General features: G+C 40.9%; 1 protein-coding gene across 1 annotated transcript in view; it reads right to left on the minus strand.

Annotated features, from left to right (window-relative positions):
* Nucleotides 1-24,071, minus strand: part of LOC118214143 (brain-enriched guanylate kinase-associated protein) — a 256,035-nt gene that overhangs the window by 19,274 nt on the left and 212,690 nt on the right. Inside the window, exons 7-8 of the mRNA XM_035393776.1 lie at nt 12,921-13,082; nt 9,092-9,158 (exon numbers count right to left, since the gene is read on the minus strand). Coding sequence (XP_035249667.1) covers nt 9,092-9,158; nt 12,921-13,082 — 229 coding nt within the window. The remainder of the gene's footprint in view (nt 1-9,091; nt 9,159-12,920; nt 13,083-24,071) is intronic.

The following is a 24,071-nucleotide window of genomic DNA, read 5'->3' on the forward strand; positions in this document are numbered from 1 at the left end:
GAAAAGGGAACTAGCTGTCAAATCATTTTCAGATTTAAATTGACCCGTCTCATAAGGTTATGCATCAAATTTGAAATTATGGATGTATTTAGATTTGTGAATAACAAAGTAAAACAGCAAGCACTGTAAAAACACAAATTAAATACTCAATAAAATACAGCGATTTGAGAATTAGAATGATACATTTAATGCAAGGGGAAGCATTTACATTGGGGAAATAGAAAAAATAAGCTATTATTATACATTGCATATGTATCCCCTTGCTGTATGGAAACATTATTTAGTTGGTGGTGGTTCATCTCAAATATTTATATTTGTAATGTATGGCTGTTGGTATTTAGGGATGAAAATAAACAGAAAATTAGTATTGCAAACAGTTGGTATTAAGTAAATTATATACTAATTCACGTGACTATCACTGATGTAAAGAAACAGTACAGTTACAGATGAATAAATTATTATGGAATAATCATTGCACATAATGGATTCAAATTGATTCAGAATGGTCCATTGTGCGTCGGCTGTATAAATTGCTTTTACAGCCGTGTAACCAAAGGGACACCAGCCATTATTTGTATGTACCATTTACCCCAAGCATTTGTGAAAGAGATCTTTCATGCATTACTTTCTTTCATTGCAATATTGGAGCAATCAATTTCCCCGATCACCTGTGGAGACACAGTCAGGATAGACAAATTAATTTCCCTTCCGAGAGGCTTATGGATTGTCTGAAAATAACTGACTGTCCTTTGCTTCGGATGAGATTAATCAGCTTTAATTACGAGAGAGACCAGCCTTCGTCTGGACTTGTGGCTCAGACTCATCTTATGGCAAGAGTACAGCTTTGAGGTCTGAGAAAAATAACATCCATGGCTGTTCCGAATCTTTTAATTAACAGTTCATATAAAATAATTATCCAGCCTTTCCTGTGTGGGTAGCTGCCACTTTTCATCAGGACATTTGTTTTCTGAATAACCATAGTCAATGGTAAAGCATAGCAGTCAGGTTTAATATTCTTCCTTTTTTTACATGATCGGTCTTTATAACACAATTTCTGTACTACTGCTACATGTACCATATACTGAATACTTCTCATCAATGTATGTATATATATATACATGATTACACATTATGATAATATTGCTGTAGACATATTAAATATCCTTCTGTGTAGTGATAAGTGGAATGTGTGCCACTATAATAACATTTCAATCAAAAAGAATAAAAACAGTGCACTGAAACTCAGTATAGGCTAATATTACTTCAGGGTGGTGCTTGTGCGTTCACAAAATGGCTCAAACATGGAAAAGTGAAAACCAGCACAAAAAAAATCTTAATTGTTTTTTGATAGGCAGCGTATCAGTTTGAAATTTTCAGCCTGATGAAGGCTTTGTAGCCGAAACTTTCAAACAGACATACTGCCTATCTGAAATAAATAAGATTTCTGGGAGTGCTTGTTTTTTCCGCATTTGCCTTATAAATGTACCAGCATTCTATGTATTATCTATTTATGTGTTTGCATGATATAATGTATTCATGCATGTTCATCCATACATTTTTCAAAAGCTAAATAAAACTATGTCATTTCTGGGTAGTTGATTAGTAATATAATATAGGCCCCACCCCCCTCAGTTGGGAACAATCCTCCATAATTAAAAAATATATATTTCTCATTACAACCAAAGTCTTTTGAACTGTGTTGAACTACAATGTCAACAAAGAGCAGAAGCTTTTCATTTACATCCTTTGATATCCCACTCCTTTCCATTTTCTCCCATTCTTAAGTGTCTGGTTTCTCAGTCAAGGCACCCAAGTGAATCGTGTGCAAATAGTCTGTCTTTGCTGTAGAGATGGAGGGCAGCCAGGTTTTCAGGTAGTGGAGAGCAGAGTTAGTTGTTCTCAGTACAACTTGGGGACATAATAACATAGTAACATTACAACTACAAACAGTGAGCTGAAGGAATGTGTACAAACCATGCCCCCTTCCAAATTTTGTGGTGGCAGGTTGTTCCTTTTCAGTGTCCCATGTTCTCCCATATCCAATACTGATTGAAAAATGATTGGAGAGTGTCCTAATTTACAATGTATTTCCCTCTTTGCTGAAGGTGGGGCTTGTTTTCATCTATTACAGTATCTGCCATTACAGCAAATGCTAGATAATCTTCTCCATTTATGTAGAGTAGGCAGTAAAGTATAAGTCAGAGGTGGCCTGAAATAGATCTGCTTGATTGCTTCCTTCTTATGCAGCCTTCCAGTGAAAAATTGTTTATATGTTGTGTTCCACCACTTTAATGGGAGCCTTTGCCAAATGAGAGCTCTTTACACTATGTGATTGGTGAGATATTCTCACCCGGCTGGGATTAATAGTTCTTTAACAAGGTTTCATAGCCAGACAAATTGCTTGTGGCATCGATCGTGTCCCATCTTTGATCGTGTAATTGCTTTGTGAGTTGGGGTGGGGTGAGAGGTGGGGGGTGAGGGGGGGGGGCAGTTTGAGGTTGGGGTGAAACAGCCATGACCGCGATAAGCATTTGAGCTCATCTGGTCCCTTCAGAAATAAGGGGCACGATCAATAGATTTTAGTCCAATCTCAATCTTTCCCTTGCTATTTAGTTTGGTGGCGCACAAATATAAGAGGAAGCAAGGTGACAAGGGCTTTAAAACAACAGCAATTCACAAGACATTCACAATCGTCTATTATTCTCCTATTCTCCTAAATGGGGGGGGGGGGGGGGGCTGAAAGGATTTTGCAGTGATCAAAGTCAATTAATTTAATGATAATTAATGATTGGGTTAATGAAGATCTATTTTTAAAATGTATTGTTTTAAATGTATCCTTTTTAAACAAGGCTAGTTACATTAAGATTTCACATTTTTACAGGCCAGTAACGCAGCTGAAAACCTTATTGCAGAAAAAAAAAAAAAAAAAAACAAGTGTGGAGGCCAAAAGGAATTGCCCAAGATCCAAAGCATAGAAGCTCATTTGTGAAATATGGTGGCGTGGGTGTTATGGTTTGAGCATGGATGGCTGCCACAGGTACTGGCTCACTTGTCTTCATTGCTGATGGAACTGCTGATAGCAACAGCAGAATCAATTATTTAGTATACAGAAGCTTCTTATCTCCTCAAGTTCAAGCAAAGGCATTCAAACTCATTGGACAGTAGTTCATCCAACAACAAAACAATGAGCCCAAACATTGCTAAACTGCTAAAACAAAATTTTCTAAGCAAAAAAACTGGAAAATTCTTGATTGGCCAAGTCAATAACCCAATCAGAACTCAATTGAGCATGTCTTTCTTATGATGAAGAGAAACCTTAAGGCAATTAGCCCCAAAAACAAGCAGGAGCTGAAGATGGCTGCAGTACAAGCCTGGAAGAGCATCACCAGATACTTAACACCTGGTGATGTCTATGGGTCACGGACTTCATTTCATGCAAGGTACTAAACATGACTACTTTCATTTATATGACCTTAATCCTTCCCAAACATTATGGTGCCCTGAAATGGGGGGCTATGGGGGGCCAAAAGTTCTGTAATTTCTGCATGGTGAAACCAAAATGTATAATAATACCCTTTAATAAAAACTCAGAATCTTTGCTTTAATCACATGTGAATTGTTTGATTACAAATCTAAAAGGGTGAAGTACAGAGCCAAATCAAGAAAACGTATGTCTTTGTCCCAGACATTATGGAGGGCACTGCAAATCCCAGTTTAAGTGAACCTGCAATACCACACACTTGATCAGTCCCTCTTTCTTATCTCTGTCTATAAGGGTGACAGCCCTCCTTTTGTTCTTCACCAGACTCATTCCAGCAGACCTTGGAGTCACTAATAGGCTTGTCCCTAGAGGCTGTCATTCCTGTCAGATGTCATTTCATGCTGCGCTTGGCCACACAGAAAGCTTGTGCTTACATTAAGGGATGATTTGTGAGGTGTAACTGGCATCCATGCCTCTCATATTGTTTTCAAAAATTCTGAAATATTGATTCTATGTACACGAATCCTTCCATAACAAAAATAGGTGGTGGTGCAGTATAAAGGTTTAGGGAATTGGTTTTGTAACCAGTAGGTTGTGGGTTCAATTCCCAGCTGTGGTGCTGCTGTTCAGAGAAATACTATAACATTGGTTGGCCTGTATATGAAAATGTAGTTGCTGTAGCTTTCTCTGAATAACATCTTATGCTAAATGTCAAAATGAAATATCATGTGAAAAGTATATTAATTAAATAGAGTATAGCAAGTGATGTCTATTTTCAGAATCCTGGGAAGTGTGCACACTCCCTGGTTTTGTCGTGTCAGGTTTATGGATGATGCGTCTTAGGCCATAATCACACATACAAATGTATATATGTGAATAACATACCAGTGCACACCTGTTGCACACCTTGACTCATTACAGTTACCACCAGCCTAATGGGCACTAGACATAATGAAATGCCAAAATTCATGAAGATGATTCTTTTTTTTTGATCAGTGCCAGAAAATTTCTTCCAGGTATCTTCAGTGGGACACAATTGAAAAGAATTGTGCTGTTTTATTAATAATTAAAATATTTATAAAAAATATATATTTCAGTTGCTACAGTATCTAGTACACTGGCATTTCCAAAGTTCAATTTGTGGTTTAAAAAAATGGCAAAGAGAAACAGCTTTCTCTAGAAACTTGTGAGAAAATTGTTCTTTTTAGAGATGAAGGCTATTCCATGCGTGAGATGACAAAGAAGCTGAAGATTTCATACAAAGGTGTGCACTACTGTGAGAAAAGAGAAAGAGGAAGAGAGAAAAATGCATCTAACCAGGCTAGAAAGAAAAGTGGAAGGCCCAGATGCACAACTGTGCAATAGGACAAGTACATCAGAGTCTAGTTTGAGAAACAGACACCTCACAGGTCCTCAGCTGGCAGCAGCATTGAAGCACTTGCCAAACATTCGTTTCATGTGCAACAGTGAAGAGACAGCTCTGGGATGCCATCCACAATACTCTATTCCAATCATCTACCGGTCAATCTTTATGTTGTTTTGCTCATTTTAACATTTTCTTCTTGTTTTCCAGTTTCAGAAGTGATGTTTTCTAGTAAACTTTGGAGTAACACATTAGCATAAATACTAGGATAAAGTAACAGTGTGTTGTCAATACACTGGAGTAATGGCTTCTGAAAATGGGGCTTTGCAATCATATGAATGGAAATTTGCAAGCATGAATGAAAATTTAGTAGACAGACAAACGATTCAAAGACAACATCCCACATCAATACGGCAATAAAAAAAGAAACAGCTGGTGATAAAAATACAAAAAAAGCCACATATTTATTTTGTTTGCCATTTTTTGGTTGTAGCCTAATAAACTCACTTGCTAGAAGAATGAAGCAGAACTTTTCGTTACATAGGCTATGCTCACCTGGAAACAAGGCTTCTTACATCAATAAGGCGACCAGAAGCAGGAGAAGCAGTTCACGAAACAAAAAAAAAAAAGCAGCAAAAAGGGCTGGCTGTAAATGTTGTAATTTTTGGGTATCCACCTGATGCTTGCAGAAAACAGTTTTAACACACTAGGCTACCACTTGTAGCCAGCAGGCAGCCCCCAAAGGGGCCCCAAGCAATTGCGTGGTTTGTGGGAGCCAAATCATAGTCCTCACCAGCCTCACTGCCCAGCAGGAGAAAGCTTGCTATGCCAAAGACCAAAGGTCTCCAAACAGGGGAACTATTCATATGCGTATTGATTCTTACGAGGTAATGTCAAATTCTGCAGTATCGGCTTGCGTCTGCAAACTTCACTATATGGCAGAACTGACTGATCCAATAAAACTACTTGGCATCTGATGGAGCTTTGGAATATTAATCATTTACAGAGGGATAAACAAACTTTCTGAGCTGAACGATGTTGATCATAGACCGTATGCAAAACAATTAGAGGGAAGATTACACAATGTGACAAACCACTTTCATGGCCGACTCCCATCTAAGAAAAGCCAGGTTAAATCTCAGTGTGGTCTTGTCACTGACTCATAATGTTTTTGTAAGCCGTAAAGGAGCACAGCACTAAAAATGGCAGCTATTAAACACTTGCGTGCACCAGTCATGGCTCAGCATGGAGAAATGCTCTGGCAGGAGGAGAGCAGTGTTGTGTTCCCCCGCGGTCCTCAGTGACATTTGTCCGGTTCTGATTTCATCGTCCACGCTCGTCTGCAGTGAGCTCATTCGCTGCCATTTTCACAGTTCTGCGAGGTTTTGCTGAGACAGGGCTAGATTTTCCCTCTGGTGGTTGTGCTCCACCCCTCTCTGTGGCTTAGCACTAATTCACCACCGCTACTGCTGCCTCAGAAAACAACATTAATATTTGATTGCTTTTTCTTTTTCTGAAGTGCCTCCAGGAATACAATAGGTCTGTTTGTAAATGTCACCAATGCCTTCCCTGGGGCAGTAAGGCCCATAAATATCAAGTCCACTTCTCGCTTTGTTTATCTAATATAAGAGGAAGTTTACTTGTAAAATATTCCATGGCTGACTGACATCTGGAGAACTCTCTGTCATCAAAATATTGCTGTAATGTTTTCAGTGGCGCTTGAGCGAAGAAGATCTGGTGTCAGGTTTTGATTGGCCGGTGTGAATGCCAGGGACAGCGGGTGGAGAGAATGATGACACACAAAGCTCTGTCTGCCTCATTCAACATTTATGAGGAGGAAATGTCAGAGGCGATGAGCGCAAAGTCACCTGTCTGTTTTTAAAAGTCCCTGAACCGTGCCGAACAAACTCCGGTCAACTGAAGGCGAACATCTCTTACACCGATGAGCATGACTTTGGGGCTGTGACAGCTACAGATTACAGAGGCACTACACTAACAGACATAACAGAACAAAGGAGAACTCACAGTGTACATTAATTTACAAAAAGAAATCCACTGACCTTTAGGCCATAATAGGTTTCTGTAGACAACAGCCTCCTCTAAAATATAATTATTAATATTTCACTGCATTACCTTTCATGATACTGCAATGCTTTTAAATGTGTATGACATTTTAAAGAACAACTTTTGGCAATGAAGTGATATTGCATACCCCGTTCTGTTTGTGGCTTTTTCCTGAGAGGGTAATCTTTGGTTGATAATGCCAATGACTGTTGTTTTTTTAAAGCTGTCAATGGGAAATGCTATCAAGGCATGGATTTCCTTATCACAGAATGGTTACCCCTTTTTTAATTAACTATTGTGTGGCCAACTGTGCAAAGCCTTTCTTCTACAGCCTATAAATGACCAATGTAACTGGCAAATATCACTGCCTGTGGCAGCCTCTCACAGGCTTCCTTATAACACTCAACTCCACTTCAGAAAACTTGTGCTCTTTACAAATCTCTGCCTTAATCCTTCCTTCTACTTTCTAATTCCAAAGTCTGAGACCAGGGCTCAATTCGTAGTGAACATTGCAGTTCACCTCTTTTCCTCGTGCTGTCAGGCAGCATTGGAAATCGACACAGGAAGCCAAAGCGTTTACTGAAGCAGCTCTTTCTCATGCTCCCTTAATCTGCCAAACCCATCTCTGGCAACCGGGCCGCATCTGATCCGCCCAGCTGGAACAATGAAATATTAACTCTGTGCCTTGCCTTCAGCTAAGTGCGCTTCAAGAATTGAGACGAACAAATAGGTCCCAGTGTCCACTGCCTTCTGGGTGCCTGACTCCACAAGGTCAAGGTTAATGCAGCTAAATTAGTGAAAGCCACTCTCCCCAACGGACCCAAGCACTCGTGTGGATTGGCTGACAGCTTAAGCATGTGAAATTTGGGACTTGGGACCGCAGAGGCGTGGTTCGTGTGAAATGGGATTCTAGGGTGTTATCCCCTTGAGAAGAGCATTCAATGTCATCTGTGACAGTGGAAATATAGCAGAGCAGAAAAAGCAGAAAAATGTGAGAAGTTTTATAACGACATCTGCTGAGAATCTAAATAGTCCAATGCCACAAAAGTGTGACTGGTGTATAAAGCAGTATGGCTTCAGCACATTGCTGATAGGGATGATTCTTACAATGGTGTACTATCTTTTGGGATGTTTCGGGCCAAATTAATCTCAATGCCCTGACCCTCCAGGGCCTGGAAAGTTAATAAAATTAGGGAACAGTTGGTTCTCTGGGATGTACTGTATGCCCCATTGGCTGTGAAATGGCCTGACCCTTGTGCAATCCAAATGGAGTCAAGTAATATCAACTTCCCACGAATGAATGCTCATTAAAGCGTGGAATGAGTAAAGCCATTTGAAAATGAAATACGCTCATCTGCATCTCCTCCTTGATGTTGGTTAAGCTTACCACATTTCTTGTATGTATTTGTACACCAGGAACTTTAAACACACATTTATAGTACCCAAGAACCAAAAGGAAACCCTAATAAATGTATATTGCTGGCTGGTTAGCTGCCATCACTAAAATAATTTTCTATTGGTTTTTCCCAATAGTAAAAAAAATGAAAACAATTCTGTTTGATCGTTCTACATTTGTACAAAGTTCATTTAAATGGAAAATAATTACCTGCCTACAGCGCTAAAACTTTCACAGTATATTTTCTGTTCATCATGACTCTATGACTCTATTATTTGTTACTCCACATAAGTAGCAACCAGTGACCAGCAATTTTCCACTAACAGCAGGTTAACTGAGCTCAAAAGTCAACTGTGTTGCAAGCTCTTTCCCTTGTGAAAAATCAAGGGGGAGGAGCTAATCGGTATGTATTTCATCCACCCCTCATTGATTGGACTGCCATTTAAGACTTAGGCAATGTTACTTCTGGGTCTCAAGAGTGATCCTCCCAAGGGATGATTCCAGGGGTGTAGCCAATTCAGAATTCAGCCCGTCCTGATTTACTGTCACATTGCACATTAGCCGTGGGAATATAGCAGCAGGCACACTGTGACTTATTGGACACCCAGCTGTGCAGACAAGCAGCAGCTTGTAGCATTGAAGTTGCACTGCTGTAAATAGAGCAGTCAGCCAGTTTTCCATTTCCACTGACCCCCTCATGTGCGACATCACAATACGTGGCTGGGCGCTGATTGGCTGTGGTCTGGACCAGAGTGCTCAGTTTTTACAGTTTAACTGAGCCACTTACCGCCCTGTGGATTTTATCTTCCAGGTCCTGATTGATCCTCTGCAGAGCTGCATAACTGTTCTGTATCCTGAGCCATGGGAAAAGAGAGAACATGTATAAGCACAGTTGCAAACCATTTGTAAATACAGGGCCTAACTACCAGGGGTCATCCTTCTCAGACTCTGGGCTCTAGTTTCCGGCTGGCCCACTGGCGAAATGGTATTTTCACCATATATTTTGACGTGCCTGTGTGACTTGATAATTTTGTGACTCGCCGTGCGTCGAAGTGGGAGGGAAGCCACTGCTGGGGGTGTGTCACTCAATGTGGTGCTGTGCAGTTTTAGCAGCTCGTCAAAATTTTCAGGTCAGTCCAGTCTGTTATTTGTGCCATTGACCACTGGCCTGCCCAGACCACGTCTAAGGCATTTGGCCCAGGTCATCATCGAGCAGATTGCTAATTTAGGGGCTTTACCATGCAATGTGCGCATGTTTAATAATCTATTCAAAAGGCAATCAATGGTTTTCATGGATCATATGCAGTACCATTTGACTAAATCCCAGAAGCAGGAAAAATGCATAAAATGCAGCAAAGAAAATACCCTAATAAGTTATTTACACGTCATTTGCAAAAATACTACCAATAAAATAAACTTGAAAAAACTTTCTGGCTTGTGGCCTTTGTTGGAGAGTTATTATAGGCTCTGAAGTAAAGTGTTGTTTAAGAATTCCCTGCAAAAAACTTGCGATTTGCAATATAAGCATAGTAATGCATAACATAATGAAAAAAACACCCTTAGGACATCAAACGATAGGAATGGTTGTAACGCATGCCTCAGATTAAATCTTACCATTAGGAGTGATTCATGATTAATACTGGCTATATTTCAACATATTCAGCTTCAGTGGCCCACTGGGCCTAATTTCAGACTGCCGCTCTTTCTGATGACATTCCAGCACATTAGTATAATGAATGCAACGAGCTGTGTTTGCACCTTTACACACAGTGGGAGAAAACAAAACTCTTAATACAATTATTTGAATATAAATGAATGGAAATGGGTAAACTTAACCATTTATGTCTCATTTTACAGTTTACGTAGTATGTGTGCATCAATCTTATCACAAAGTGATAGGCATACTCTATGACTTGGTTGTCATTACTATTATCATTATTAGAGGGCAAAGAACCAAATGTGTGTAGGCATTTGATTGTTTTTGTTCAGATTTTATTGTTTTGATTTTTCCCACTGGTTTCCCCCCCCCCCCACAAACTGTCTATAAACCCTACACAATCAAAAATTCAAAAACGGCAGTTGTGTAGAGGGGTATAGTTTTTTTTCCCAGTATTTTAACCTTCTGGACAAACATACAGTGTCACAGACAATAGAGGGTTAATTTGGCATTTGTGCAGCCCCTCATGTAGAACAATGTGACTTTTGACATATTTAATATTATTGTTCCATGGTGAGATTATCTGCTTGCTTAACTGATCATAATTGCTTTTATTATGCATCATGTTATGATTTTAAATGTGAATCACTCCAGTTCTCTGTACCAGAATCTCAGTTAAAACAGTTGGCTCTCTAACATTCCTTCAGAATAAAATATTTCTCTTTAATTATGTCTGCATGCCGGTTCTTTATTTTCCTTGCCTTGATAGTAAAGTGTTGAGGTTGGAGTACTATGAAAGCAAAGAAAAAATTCAGTATGTAAATTAAACAGTCCCTTTGGTTATGCTCTTGGCTTGTCTCAGTGGTTTGCTGTTTGGCAGAAGCTAAGACTTTGAGAAACTATAGCTGGTTCAAGTTATATTTATCTGTATTTCAACCTGCCTAGAGAATGTGACCCAGAAATAACAGGAACTTTTAGACACTTAATATGCTGGTTCTTGATCCAGTTTTTGGCATCCATCATTTATGAAAGGACACGAAAAATGGGAATGTTTGGAGAGCCAGAGAAGAAATGGGCTCCATCCTGGATGCAGTGATTTATGTACTATAGCATTATTACTTAAGTCTTTAAATCTCATAGTAAACAAATACATAAACTGAAACATTATTACAGTTACATTGTGACCTATAGTTTACTAAATGTATTTCAGAATTTCCATTGGTTAAGCTTGTAATTTATTTTGAAGCTGACTAAGTGACTGTACGATTTTGTCATTTGTATTCGTCAAATATATGTGTGCCAGTGTCCCTGATACTGAATACAGGTCATCCAAACCCACCCTTCAGTTCACAACCTCACGTAGGGCGGCGGCAAGGGTGAAGCCATGCCTGAATGGACCCAAGGACCAGATTTGAGTACCACTGCATTATGGCATGGGGAGGAATTAACACTTGACATGATTCAGTCATGTGTAAATACTGACCTGAAGCAGACTCTGATCCTTAAGACATCAACATGGAGCCCACTTGTCAAATGAATGACTAGTTAACTTGTTTTACTTCCAGGGTTTAATTAATTCAATTATGTCATTCCCCTGGGAATTTGTGTATTGATTTGTAGCAAGCAGTGTCAATACATTCTTTTTATAATTACTAATGTACATCTAGTGTGAAGTTTGGAGTGTCAAGCGAATTACAGATATCTCCAGAGTGGTTAGAGCTGACTGCAAAATAGTTTTGGATTGTTTTAGATAGATGTATAGCAAATTAACTCTGACCTGCTGACTCATGTTTATTGTATCCATTGGATAAATCAATGGTTACACTGTCAGTCTGTTAAATAAGATTCTTGAATCAGGCTTTTGAAGTAGCCATCTGGAAAATGGGCACTGAAAATCAGTCTTATCAGGGAACTGCTTTGGCACATCTCTATCTTTATCAATGCCCTGCACCCACTTATATACAGTGCACAACTTTTCTGTGGCACTGTAGACAATGACACCAGGCCCACTGCTGTGGGAGGTCGAATGGAGCGGTCACACAGGGCCTTGCACCTGTGTGGGTCTTGTGCCAGGCAGGGATTTTTTTGCCTTTAAAGGTAGACCCTTTGTGTGCAAAAGGTATGCATGGGTGTCATGCCTGTATGCAGTGCATTCATGAAAAAGGCCTTGCACTGCCAATTTTGCACAGGGCCACACATATCTCCCAGATGGAACTGAATTGCATGGCACTGTTATAGCAATAATAATACCTTAGCTACTTCACTACCATTGTTTTCAAATGTTCGCTGCTGCTGCTTTTAGGAAAAAACTGTTGCTAGGGGTTATGACGTGTCTAGAGCAGTGGTTTCCAAATCTCTCCTTGGGGACCCCCAGTCGCATCCAGGTATTTGATGTGTTCCACCTCAAGCACACCTGATGCAACTAATCAAGGGCTTGATTTCAAGGTTTGGGAACCACTGGTCTAGAGACTGAGTCACGAATTTGGCAAAAATGTTCACTACCATTACGTCATTTCCACGTTTTAATAATGGGAGGAGAAAATGGTGGGTACACGTTGTCATAGTTGGTTCATCCCCTTCTGTAGGACCCCCCTGTTTAACACAAGCCTGAAAATTGCATACCCAAAATAAAATGATTACCCCTTGGGTGTTTGTTTTCCAAATTACTCAAAATATTACTGAAACAAAGTAACAGAAGCTCTGTCAACAGCTGTCTTGAAGGCTCAATATTTTCAAAATTAAAGCGTTCATACTCCGATTTGACAATGCATTTTTCCATTGAACAAGTGTGCAACAGAAATACCATTAAGAGAACGCACTAACATCATCCGTATCGGCGTCATCCTTTTGACTGGAAGGGGTCTTTAAGTGAATGATGGACATTGTTTTTTTTAATCTAGTCTGAGGGTCACCCATGCCTGCAAATGGGAACGGCCACTGAGGGGGGAGGAGCTCTCACCTGCGCAGTTTGTCGGTGAACTTCTCCAGCTCCTCCTGCGCCCGACGCAGCTCCGTCTCCAGGTACTGCCGCGTCGAGTCGAACTCCGTCTCCAGCAGCTCCAGCTTGTGGGTGGTGTAGGACAGTCTTTTGCGCAGATCGTCCTTCTGCTCCTGTAGAGAGCTGAGCACAGCACAAAAAGGAAGTTTAGATGGTCACCCAAATGAAAAAGACTTCCATCCGGCTTCTCTTCCTGTCCCTACCAACTATGAGATTAAATGTTTTATGTGTGAAGTGAAGCGTAATGAATGCAAGGTGGATTTACAGCAGAGCTGTGCCACTCCACTGAAGTGTACGGCCTCATTAATGAACTGCTGCAAACATATGGGGGATGCTATTCTAACAGTGACATACTAGCTACAGTATTAGCATAATGAAATTGGAATGAATGTGTGACAGAGTATCTAAGAAGCAAACCTACAGTATGTAATCACTGCCAAAAACAGAGAGGGAAAATTAGAGTTTGCAGCAGTATCTTAGTTCTGGATCCCTAATCCATGCAGGCCTAGCACGCAGAAAGGCAATAGCAGAAGAACTGGAAGCTCAAGGGAAATGCATATGAGTTAACCCCTTTGCCTACTTTCAGTGAAGACCATTAAATATAGAACTGCAGCACACTGCAAATTTTAACTCCACAAATGGCCATTTGATCTCGATAATAACACACTGGAGGCCCTGCATGTTATTATGCAGTGGATTGTTCCAAAATTACATAGAGATTACAGGTTGTCCTCATAAAAGGTTTTTAATTTCAATTACATAAGGGATCCCCAAAGACCAGGAAGCTGGTCTGGTTCAAGACACAAAGGGGAAAACGGCAGCCATGGATTTAGCCTTTACTGGATATTTCTGAGCTCCTTAATTGAATCACCAAGGGGGGCTCTGTGGACGATGAGGCTAAAATAAAGTATGAAGTGGACCATGTTCAGGCCCACGACTGTAATTAAAGGCACAGCTTTTCCTGACAAGGTAATCTGGGTGATTGATAGTAGAAAGTAAAAAAATAGAATAAATTGTGGTTTCAGGTGGATTTTACGAGCGACAACTATAATAGAAAACAAGAAACCGGCTAGCTTGCTCCGTATGCAGTTTCTCCTCAATAAAATCTAATCTGCTCACAATGAACTCATTCATTTTCCACTGGCATACAGAGATTGGGTGAAGAGAGCAGAGAGTGGACTCAAATGTCTGTGTTGGATACATACCATGCAGTGTATCACTGTATAGAATATACAAATTAATAAAAGAAAAAAGTAATATTTGGTCTTTAAACCCATTCATACAGAACACACTTCAAAAGGTCCGGGCATGCATACATGCCCATACATAGACTCACATGCATTATTTGAAAGGTTGCAGGTTGCTGCTTCAGTGAGCTATACTATTGTATACGTACCCATCAACATACATAATCATCAACTAATCAACTACAGTACAACCTTAATCTTTACACTTCAACAAGCGGTATGCATTATTACTGTATAATTAACATTACCACTAAATTTGTTAGTACATCTACTACTTTGTAAGCAAATGATATGCCAAAAGCAACAAAAAAACCAAAAAAACAACTGTCATCTTTGTTCTGCTCTCTGAATTGGGTAAATCGTGGCACGGCACAAGTGGTACAGCACTGGTGAGGTGGTAGTGCTGGGAATCCTCTCTACTTTCAGAGCATTAGTACCCACGCAGTGCTGTGTAAACACTGCTGCCAAACATTTCATTCCAACCCCTAGCAACAGCCAAGTAATTATTTCCCCAACAACAAAATTTCACAAAACACCATCCCCTGCCTCCCGATAAGTGTTATTTCCACAGGGCATTGTGCTAGTGCAGGGGAAAAGCACCTTAATGATAATATTGGTTCCCAGAGCAGGTTCCTCTCAAATGATCTAGTTGCCTTCGGCCCACGCTCAGCTCAGGGCAAATTAGCCTTGTCCAACTCCCCCCAATTACACTCAGTGTGAGACCACAGAGCAGTGACCACTTAAAGACAGTGACTCTGTGACTGCAGCGCTGGAGTGACTTCTTTGAAAAGCACAGGTCCTCACATGCACCATCAGCTTCCTTTGTTTTTGTGTTTAGCTATACGGCTCTTTTAATTGGATGGGTGGTAGGCAGCGGTGGTGGTGAGGGGATTCAGTGGGGCTGGAGCCCCTGCCTCATTTCCCCCCCTTTTTTAAGAGACCTTTTGGGAATTTTTTTTTTTATCGTAAAAATGTTTTTATTAAAAAAACAAAACAATTATCCAACAGAGACTCTTCGGCCAAAATCAAATGGTCAATAATCAACGCCTACCTTTTCTATATTAAAAAATGCTGCATAGCACTTCTAAAGTGCTGTTTTGTCTGGGAATGAGACTGCTACTATGGGGCAAGGTGCACAGGTATATGGTTACTCTTAGCTCTTTACGTGAAAACATAGTGGCCAACAGGCAACTACCGATGAATGTAGGTAGTACTGCATTCTCCATTTGTTTTCACTATGTTAGCTATTTCCCTTTTAACAGCTGGAGGGATTCTCGCCCCCGCCCTGCCCCGCCCGCCACAATTCAAATCTTGTGAATTATGCTATTGATAGATTGTGTCAAACATTTAAAACATTTCGTTTTTAAAATGGTAGAAAAAGCTCTAATATTGCAATATCAGTTAATATCATTATAAGTGCTTCATAAAACTGGCAGGTAGTCAAAACCCTTATTGTCAGACAACTTTCAGCAGTGTTATTCAAAGGTGAACAGGGAACCATATCAGCAGATCATTACCAGATACCTTAATTGAATTTTGCTGATTTGTTGCATCACTGCTTTCCCAATTGCCAGAATGTCTAACAATGTTTCGGTCTCTCTGTGCTGAGTGACTTTTTCACTTGATTAAACTATTCTATCATATCAAGGTAATAACAGTGTAGCAAGAGCAGCCTGCCACAGTAGCTCTCAAAGTGGCAGAAAAACCGCAGGCATTATTTCACATTTCACATCAGAAATGATTGGCTTAAGTGTGATTGTTTCTTAGCCTGAAATGGCATCATCAGTCACATTTACAGATATAGAGAAGCTTTTTCATGTTGTATCTCATGCGATAACTGATTTTAAATAATGTGATTATTTCATAATTGGGACCAATCACAATTCATTGCTGTTAAACTCTACCTGTTAAACTTTGCCTATTCTCTAGATGCTCTTGTTGGTAACGCAAAACCCGAAATGACCACATCCCATGAACTGGAAAAGATACAGTATGTCTATTTTTATCCGGAATACATTAAACTGGTGAAAAGCCTTCTTTCATCTGAAAGCACACGGACACAAATAAGAAAAATGCCAGACCAATACTTTTATCTGAAGGCCCTGTGAGGTAAAAATGTGACGCACACAAGCAGAGCTGAAGGTCACCGTGCTAAAATATGTTTGCAAACACGAGGTGCTCTGCAGAGCTCAGCAGCAAAGACACACACCCAGTTAAAATGGAGTAAGGTGCGAGACAGAGATGAAGCTCGATTTAGTTCCAATGGAGGAGCTCTGCCAAGGCGAGCTTGCGGGCCTCTATTGACGTGCGGGGGCGGAATGGTAATGACTTCCCTCCGGGAGAGGAGAAAGACAGAGCAACACCGGAGTACACTTGCAACTGTTCACCTTTTCAACTGGGAGAAGGGAAAGACAGCAGCTCACAATGTGACATTGACCACTTCCCGCTGCAAGCCTCCAAGCTTGCTTCGCTTGTATCCCATCACAGGATAATCAGAACTAATTCTGTTCAGACACTGCAATGAATGGAGGATTTGCTGGTATTAGTGAGTGTTGCTAGCTTGTGCGATACTTAAGTATGTGGACATATTAGAGCGTGTGTCCAGGGCTCCGAAGCATTGGGCTCAGTGGAAACGTGTTCTGCAAAAACTATATGCACATTGGCTCCAGGACTCAAAATGTAATACAGTAATAAAGTGAGGATGTGACAGTTTGGCAGCATAGATTATGGCAAGAAACACCAGTTTTAAAGCAAATAAACTTCAGGGTACACTATTTACAGTGATGGCTAAAAAACAGTTTTTCCTGTGCTAGGCTTGGACTGGATGAGAATAAACGGTTAAAGTGCACAATGTTTTGGCTGTTCAGCAGTTTACTGCATCAGCCACATTAATCCTATCATTGAGCAATGGTTTTGGTGACATCGGTGGTAGATGGCTTTATGACATCAGAGGCGGATGGCTTTATGACAGATGTGTGCCATTGCTCTTACCTTTTCTTCTGATGCTTACAACCATTTCTGGGGTTTTTTAGTGATGTTTTCCCAATATATATCTTTTTCATCTTTTCTCTTTGCATTGATATTCATGTGTGACTACTCTCTGGACAGGAAGTTGATGCACTGCCCCTTAGTGCCCTCTTTCTGAGGAGATTATGTTTTCCCTGTGGAGCCAGAGAGTACCTCTCTATCTGTGTTGATCCTGCCAATAGAGCAGAGAAACAGGGTTGTGGTCACACAGCAATCATACTCCTTCATCACCTCTGCTGTAACATTCACCATTACCTTTACTTACCACTTCGAAAAGGTGTTTAAAAGGCATACAGAGCATATCAAACCATAGCATATAAAATTAAATCATAGTACTCCTCAGTATTCCGTTGAAACTAAGCATCTCATCAAATCCCCTTATGAACCACGCTAACATATCAACACAGATTAGCATGCAGAGACTGACACATCCCAAGGCTCTTACTTTAGCATTGCATTTATTTTCATTGATTCCTAAGCCCAGGCCCACGCAATGGCCTTACATTCTGAAAACTCTGATTCAGGTCCTGCTGGAAATTCACCAGAAACTGACGACAAATATGACCTTGAGATTTACTTGAAAAAGAATTCTTGTGGTTTGAACAATGCAGATGAAAAATACCATCCTCCTGTTTAAAACCAAAAACCCCCAATTTAAAAATGGTTGCTACACCCAGCAGCATCCCATGTCAATGGCACTATTTTAACATCACATGGAAACAGCCATGCATAAACCAGCACTCATTGAAATACGTTCAAGCACCAATGATGCAATTTGTCAAAGACATGCAACTGGAAAATAGTGAAATACAAAAAATTACTTTTTAAATATTGTTTCTTTTAGCTCTAATGAAACAAACATATTTTAAAACATAAGTTTAGACATGCACATATGGTGCATTTTCTTAGGACAGTGCACATGTAGTGAGCTGAATAGCATGAGTGAGCAGGCAAACTAATAAAGAAGATAAGGTCCTGGCCCAGAAGACAGCATTAACATATATGCTTCAGAACAAGAACTATCAAAAAGACTTTCAAATGCAATGATGGAACAGTTCATTTTCAATATCATTTAGCTTGTTTTTCAAAACAAAGAGGGAATATATTGTAAAAAGGAATCTTTATTCTAATGTGATGTCGGTTCGTAAACTTAGTAAAAAGAGCAGGGAAGAATATTAAAGGGACAATGTTCCAAACATAGACTTCAAGATGGGAAGTCTGAGGTGAGAATGATGCATGTGTTTGGACCTCTTGGCTGGGAACCTGGGTCTTTGGTTCAGTGAGTGAATCATATCTCTTGGTGTGCCACATGGATGACAAGTGCTATGGCTGAAAAATTATTTCTGGCCTCCCCAGTTGCGTTCACATTACTATATAAATGTTTGACTGCTTACTTTAGGCCAGCTTTTCAGCTTTTTAATAACATGCTTGTAAAGCTGGGCTGAGTTCATTTTCCCCTCTGCTCACAGATTCTCCTCCTTTTAATATCACAAGTTAACCTGGTTATCAGCCCCTTCTGATTTGCACCTGTAAAAATCCGATGGCATGTAATAAGATCCGCTGCATAGCATTCGATTGAGTTATACCGTCACCGAAGGGTGGCTGGAGAGAGAATGCTGAGTGCATTGTTTAGAGTGCACTTTGGAGAACACGTGGAAGGGGACACCTCGAGCCAAGCTCCATGTTGTGTGACATTAATGTTCCATGGCCAGATTCATGCACATTGCACGGTACCCACACATACTGTCCTGATTAATACGTATTGCAAATGACATGGCTCGGAGCTATAATACGACCTATTGATATGCATATATTCTGTGCAGCAGTTGGAGAGACTGGTCTCCACTTTTGAAGTATGGCTGAATCTTCCCGACCTTCATTATGCAGCTTGATCTAGTCTCTCTGCATCTGTCCATCCCCGCGTGGAGGGGAGAAGCTAACCATCAAAGAAAACATTTAAATCCTGCAAAGCATCATGGCAATATGCACATCACGTATTTCACCCAATGCTCCATATATAAGATTATTTCCATAATATAATCAGTGTAAAAATCTTGCAGTTCGGGAATGGGGAACTACCCCCTGAAGTCATCCTTGAATCTGGTCATGTCTGAGGCAGCATTGGGCATGGCACATTTGTTTCATTTGCATCACACTGGTTTCGAGGAAATGAAGGAGTACCAAACTTTCAGCAATATTGTGGTGGTGGTGGTGGGGGGGGGGGGGGGGGGTGTTACATAACCTTCATCAAGACATTATTACAGCTGATATTGGTAGCTAAAATGGTAATTGACTGATCCAATTTTTACCACACACTTGCACATACACACACACACTCACACACACACACAAATTAATTAGTTTTAATGCCGTATAAAAATAGTAGCCTGAACTAGAACAAGGCTGACATAAATTAAAATGTAGGCTACACCAGTGTGATGAGATCTTGGCGTAAAAGGCCAGGCAGCTGGCACATAGAAAGGGAATACTTGAAATTGCTGAGGAAGGATAAGGGAGCAGCAGTGCTTCTACCAGGAGGAAACAATGGCCTGGGGCCAGGGCAAGCCTGAGAGAACACTGCATTTAGCATTACCTAGTATCCAAGTTCATGCACGCACACACACACACACACACACACACACACACACACGATGGTGTGTTAATATAGTATTCACCTGTGATTAATGCAGCTGGTAAGTGACACATAGTTGTACATCCACCTACTCACACACGCACATAGAACAGATGCTCCTTCAAAAAACCCTCTTTCCCATTGAAATTAGTCACTCATGGATGCCAATATCTCATCATGTCACAGACCGTAGGGAATATTACTAGTATCTCAGAAGCTCTGTTCCATAACTCGATCGGGGTCTCCACAATTGTTAATTTACAAAACTCAGGGTACATGTGAACTACACCGCAAGATGCAAATCACTCGTTAGCCACAAAAACAGGCCAGGTTACAGCTAAGAAGTACCTAAAAGAGCCAGCAGAGTTCTGGAAAAAGGCCTTGTGGACAGACAGGATCAAGATTCACATGTATCAGCATGATGGCCAGAGCAAAGTTTGGAGGTCCAAAGGAACTGGCCAATATCCAAAGCACCCCTCTCACCTGTGAAACGTGGTGGGAGTGTTATGGTTTGAGCATGTATGGCTGATACAGGTAGTGGCTCACTTGTCTTCATTGATGATGGAACTGCTGATAGCAACAGCAGAATTATCAAGCATGTTATCTGCTCAAGTCCAAACAAATGTGTCCAAACTTGGACGGCGCTTCATCCTGCAGCAAGACAACGATCCCAAACATTCTGATGCAACAAAGGAGTTTTTCAAAGCCCAAAACTGGAAAATTCTTCACTGGCCAAGTCATTCACCTGATCTGAATCCAATTGAATGTGTGTTTCAAATGCAGAAGAAAAAACTTATGGCAACTAGCCCCCAAAACAAGCAGGAGCAAAAGATCCCTGCAGTACAGACCTTGCAGAGCATCACCAGCATGAAATGGATAAGTTTACTTTGAAGCTTCAGGCTACCATTTGGATGCAAACACGGGGCACAAACAATGCAGTACCACATAACTGTAAATCTATGGTTTTATCAACAGCATTGCACTCTATGGTGCGCATCTTGGCACTGCAGGTAATGGAGTTTGACCAGTATACTATGTTAAAAGAGAAACCATTTCCTGTTTAATATTAGTATATAACACAATTGCATTTGCTGTCACCAGAAGTTCTATCAATAAATCTGTTATCTGCATTCTCATTATGGAGTTACAGCTTCCATTTTTCCTCAAACAGACCTACTTTATTGTTGGTGACACACCTACATGACAAATTATATGATAAAACAGTCCTTAGCAACCTGGAAAAGTATTCCCACTGCACTCAAAGCCCCAAAGCCTCAGCCAGAATTTCCATAAAATGCCTCTATCCTCCTTATCGAGTTCTGCAGAGAGGCAAAGCTACTGTTTAATAGTGAAGTGATGACAAACCATGGCATGTTTGTTGCCTGCTTCTGTTCCGCAGACACAAACACCTATTATTTTTTAATCTCCTTTCAACACTGCACTGCAGAAAACAAAAGGCAGATAGCAGAGAGAAGAAACAAGCTGAGAGTGTGTGCCGGTGGAATCTTATCTGCCAGGAACAGAGGGAAGAGTCGGTGGGTGCTGCTAGGATGGGGGCTCAAGGTAGGGGACCACCCTTTGGTGCGCCTTGGCAACGTATCCCCCCCCCCCTCCCCCCCCCACCTACCCCCACCCCTCCGGTGGCTCCGTGGACTGAGCCTTCAACTGAGGGAAAAGGAAAATTCTCCCGCGTGAGTCTCGTTTCCCTTTATCTGAAGGGACGAATCCACTTGCCCTGGCTCTTTGTGGAGTGTACCCAGGAACGGGCACACGTGCACAGACTACTCATTCATCTCTGACATTTAAAGGAGCGGAGTGTGCTTTAAGAAATGATAAAAGAGCCATGACTCATTCCAGAACAAAAAAAATGTACATTCCCGTTCGTTGTCCGAGGTCTTTAGTAAAATATTCCCCCTACGCTATGTTGCCATATAGATTTATGCCACTGTTTCTGTTAAAAGCCATTGCCTACCTCCATGGTTAATACTGTACGGTGTGTCTGGATAAACACATTTATTAAACATAAAATATCAGTGGCATTTGGAATAGCCACTCTTACAGGGTCCTTATCAAGACATGAATCACAGGCTGCTGAATTATAAATGGAGAGTCTCACCTTTTTCCGCGCGCATCTCTTTCACACCCCGGTAATTACCGTGGTTCTCAGTTTAATTACGGCTAAGCATCCTTTATTTCTACTAAACATGTGGTGAAAGGTCACAAGGATTTATTATCTTCCCTCTCTGAATCAGTCAGAGGAGGAGGATGCGGACGAACGTGAAAGCAACGCGGAGCCCATCAATAATGGCGGCCCGAGATATAACGACCCCAAACTTCTCTCGAGGTTGCAGCCGTGAGTGACATAATGAGCCTTTCTGAAGTTTTAACAACCACGAGGCTGTCATTCTTTACTGTGCATCAATAACTTGCCCAGCAACTCCTGTCAAGGGGGCACGAGAATGCTGCCCACGATCGACAAATTGGTACTTCACAACAGTGTTCACACCTCTGTGTGCTGCAGACAAGGCCTCACCCACGAATGCTGTTTGCTGAGTAAGGTTTTAAATCTCGAGACTATTTATGCACTTCACTAGGACGCTTCTGATATTTTCTCAGGTGCTGATGTAACATGCTCTTTGATAAGACGAAGAAACACAGCCAGAGCCCTGGACGCATGAGGGTGAAGGTATTTAGTTTCCCATTGGCCAGTCAAGTAATCCAGTGAAGCCTGTCCTCTCCGAAACTCATTACAAGCAACCAAAAGCAATTACCGGTGTAATAGATTTTTGTGCACGGCAGATAAGGCTCAGAGAGGATCGTAATAAACAGGATATGAAACCTGGGAGGCATTAAGTAACAGGAGAAAACAGATGATGCCAAGTCTCTTCTCCGAGAAGACATTGTTCAAAAGGGGATTGCAGCCACAGCGAGCCCTGGCCAAGAGGCGAGAACAAAAGTAGCTCCACTTTGCCTCACTGAGCCAAACAACCCAGCAGGGACTCTGCTCTTCATTAGAACATAATCCCTTTATTAAAAGTTGATGCAGAACTGGCAATATAAAACAATTTTGCATCTCAGCAGCGGTATGTAATTTGCTTATCATGAATACGGGAAACTTATCAAACCGCAACAGTATGGGCCCTGCATCGCCAATTATTGCATGCATGTAGGGCACGTGTGCTGTGTATTGGAGCAAATGTGAGACTGCGTGCAGACAAAGGTACTGTTAACATGCTCGGTGGTGATTTTCCTGAAATATTTGTTTTGCTATCAAGTGTCTATGTGGTGATAAAATAATGTACTAAGCTGACAAAACGAGAATTTAAATTGTGTTCTAAAACGCATCAAATGGCTCATTAGGCTATTTGTTTTAGGGATCAAAACAAATTGCGATAATATATTCTGCAATTTAAGATTGTGGTGATACAAATAGGAAAATAGGTGTTTTTCCTAATTTTCTGGAATGAATGCTTGCGCTTGCACTCCCTCTGGGTATCCAGTGAAAATAATGGCAATGATAATCCAGCCCATACGGCAGAAGGAAGTGTAACATCTTGTTAATATACAATTTTTGGCACAGATTCACAATGCAGGCGGGAGCAAGCCAGCTCTGATTGGCTGAGTTTGATATGTGTATTCAGTGGTGCTGCAGGGCTGCTTGGTCCAGGAATTCCAGACAGATGGAGAAGGTGATTCATAATGTAGCCTGTTAGAGACAGAAGCAAAGCCTTCTCCCAAATAACACAACACTGTGGGAGTTTCTTCCACAAACCGTTCTACTCACGACACTGTGCAAAAGTCAGCGACCACCCGTTCCTCTGCTCAAGTTCCAGTCAAATCAACTAGTGTGTGTTTCAGGGTATGTTTATTATCTGACAAACATACTGTATATTTAATACAAAATTCAGAAAAGCCTCCACCACTACATGTAATATCAAATATATCGGTATTTGTCCACCTTTCTTTTGTGCACCCTACTACCACTTTAAGTCTTCCATCCTTCCAATCAACAAACAAGTTCCAAATGTATCCTCCCAACAAAAGTTGTTACAACCAGTGTCAGTGAGGTTATGTTAGAACAGTTAGCCTTAAAAAGTGACTGTGAAGTGAAGTGAAGAAGGCAGCCCCACCGCCAATGCAATAAAAGACTCTCAGAACCATGTCTATAACCATCAGCATGGTGGAGGATCACTGCAAGTTTGGGGT

The sequence above is a fragment of the Anguilla anguilla genome, chromosome 1 (assembly GCF_013347855.1).
Source record: "Anguilla anguilla isolate fAngAng1 chromosome 1, fAngAng1.pri, whole genome shotgun sequence".
NCBI classification, from domain to species: Eukaryota; Metazoa; Chordata; class Actinopteri; order Anguilliformes; family Anguillidae; genus Anguilla; species Anguilla anguilla.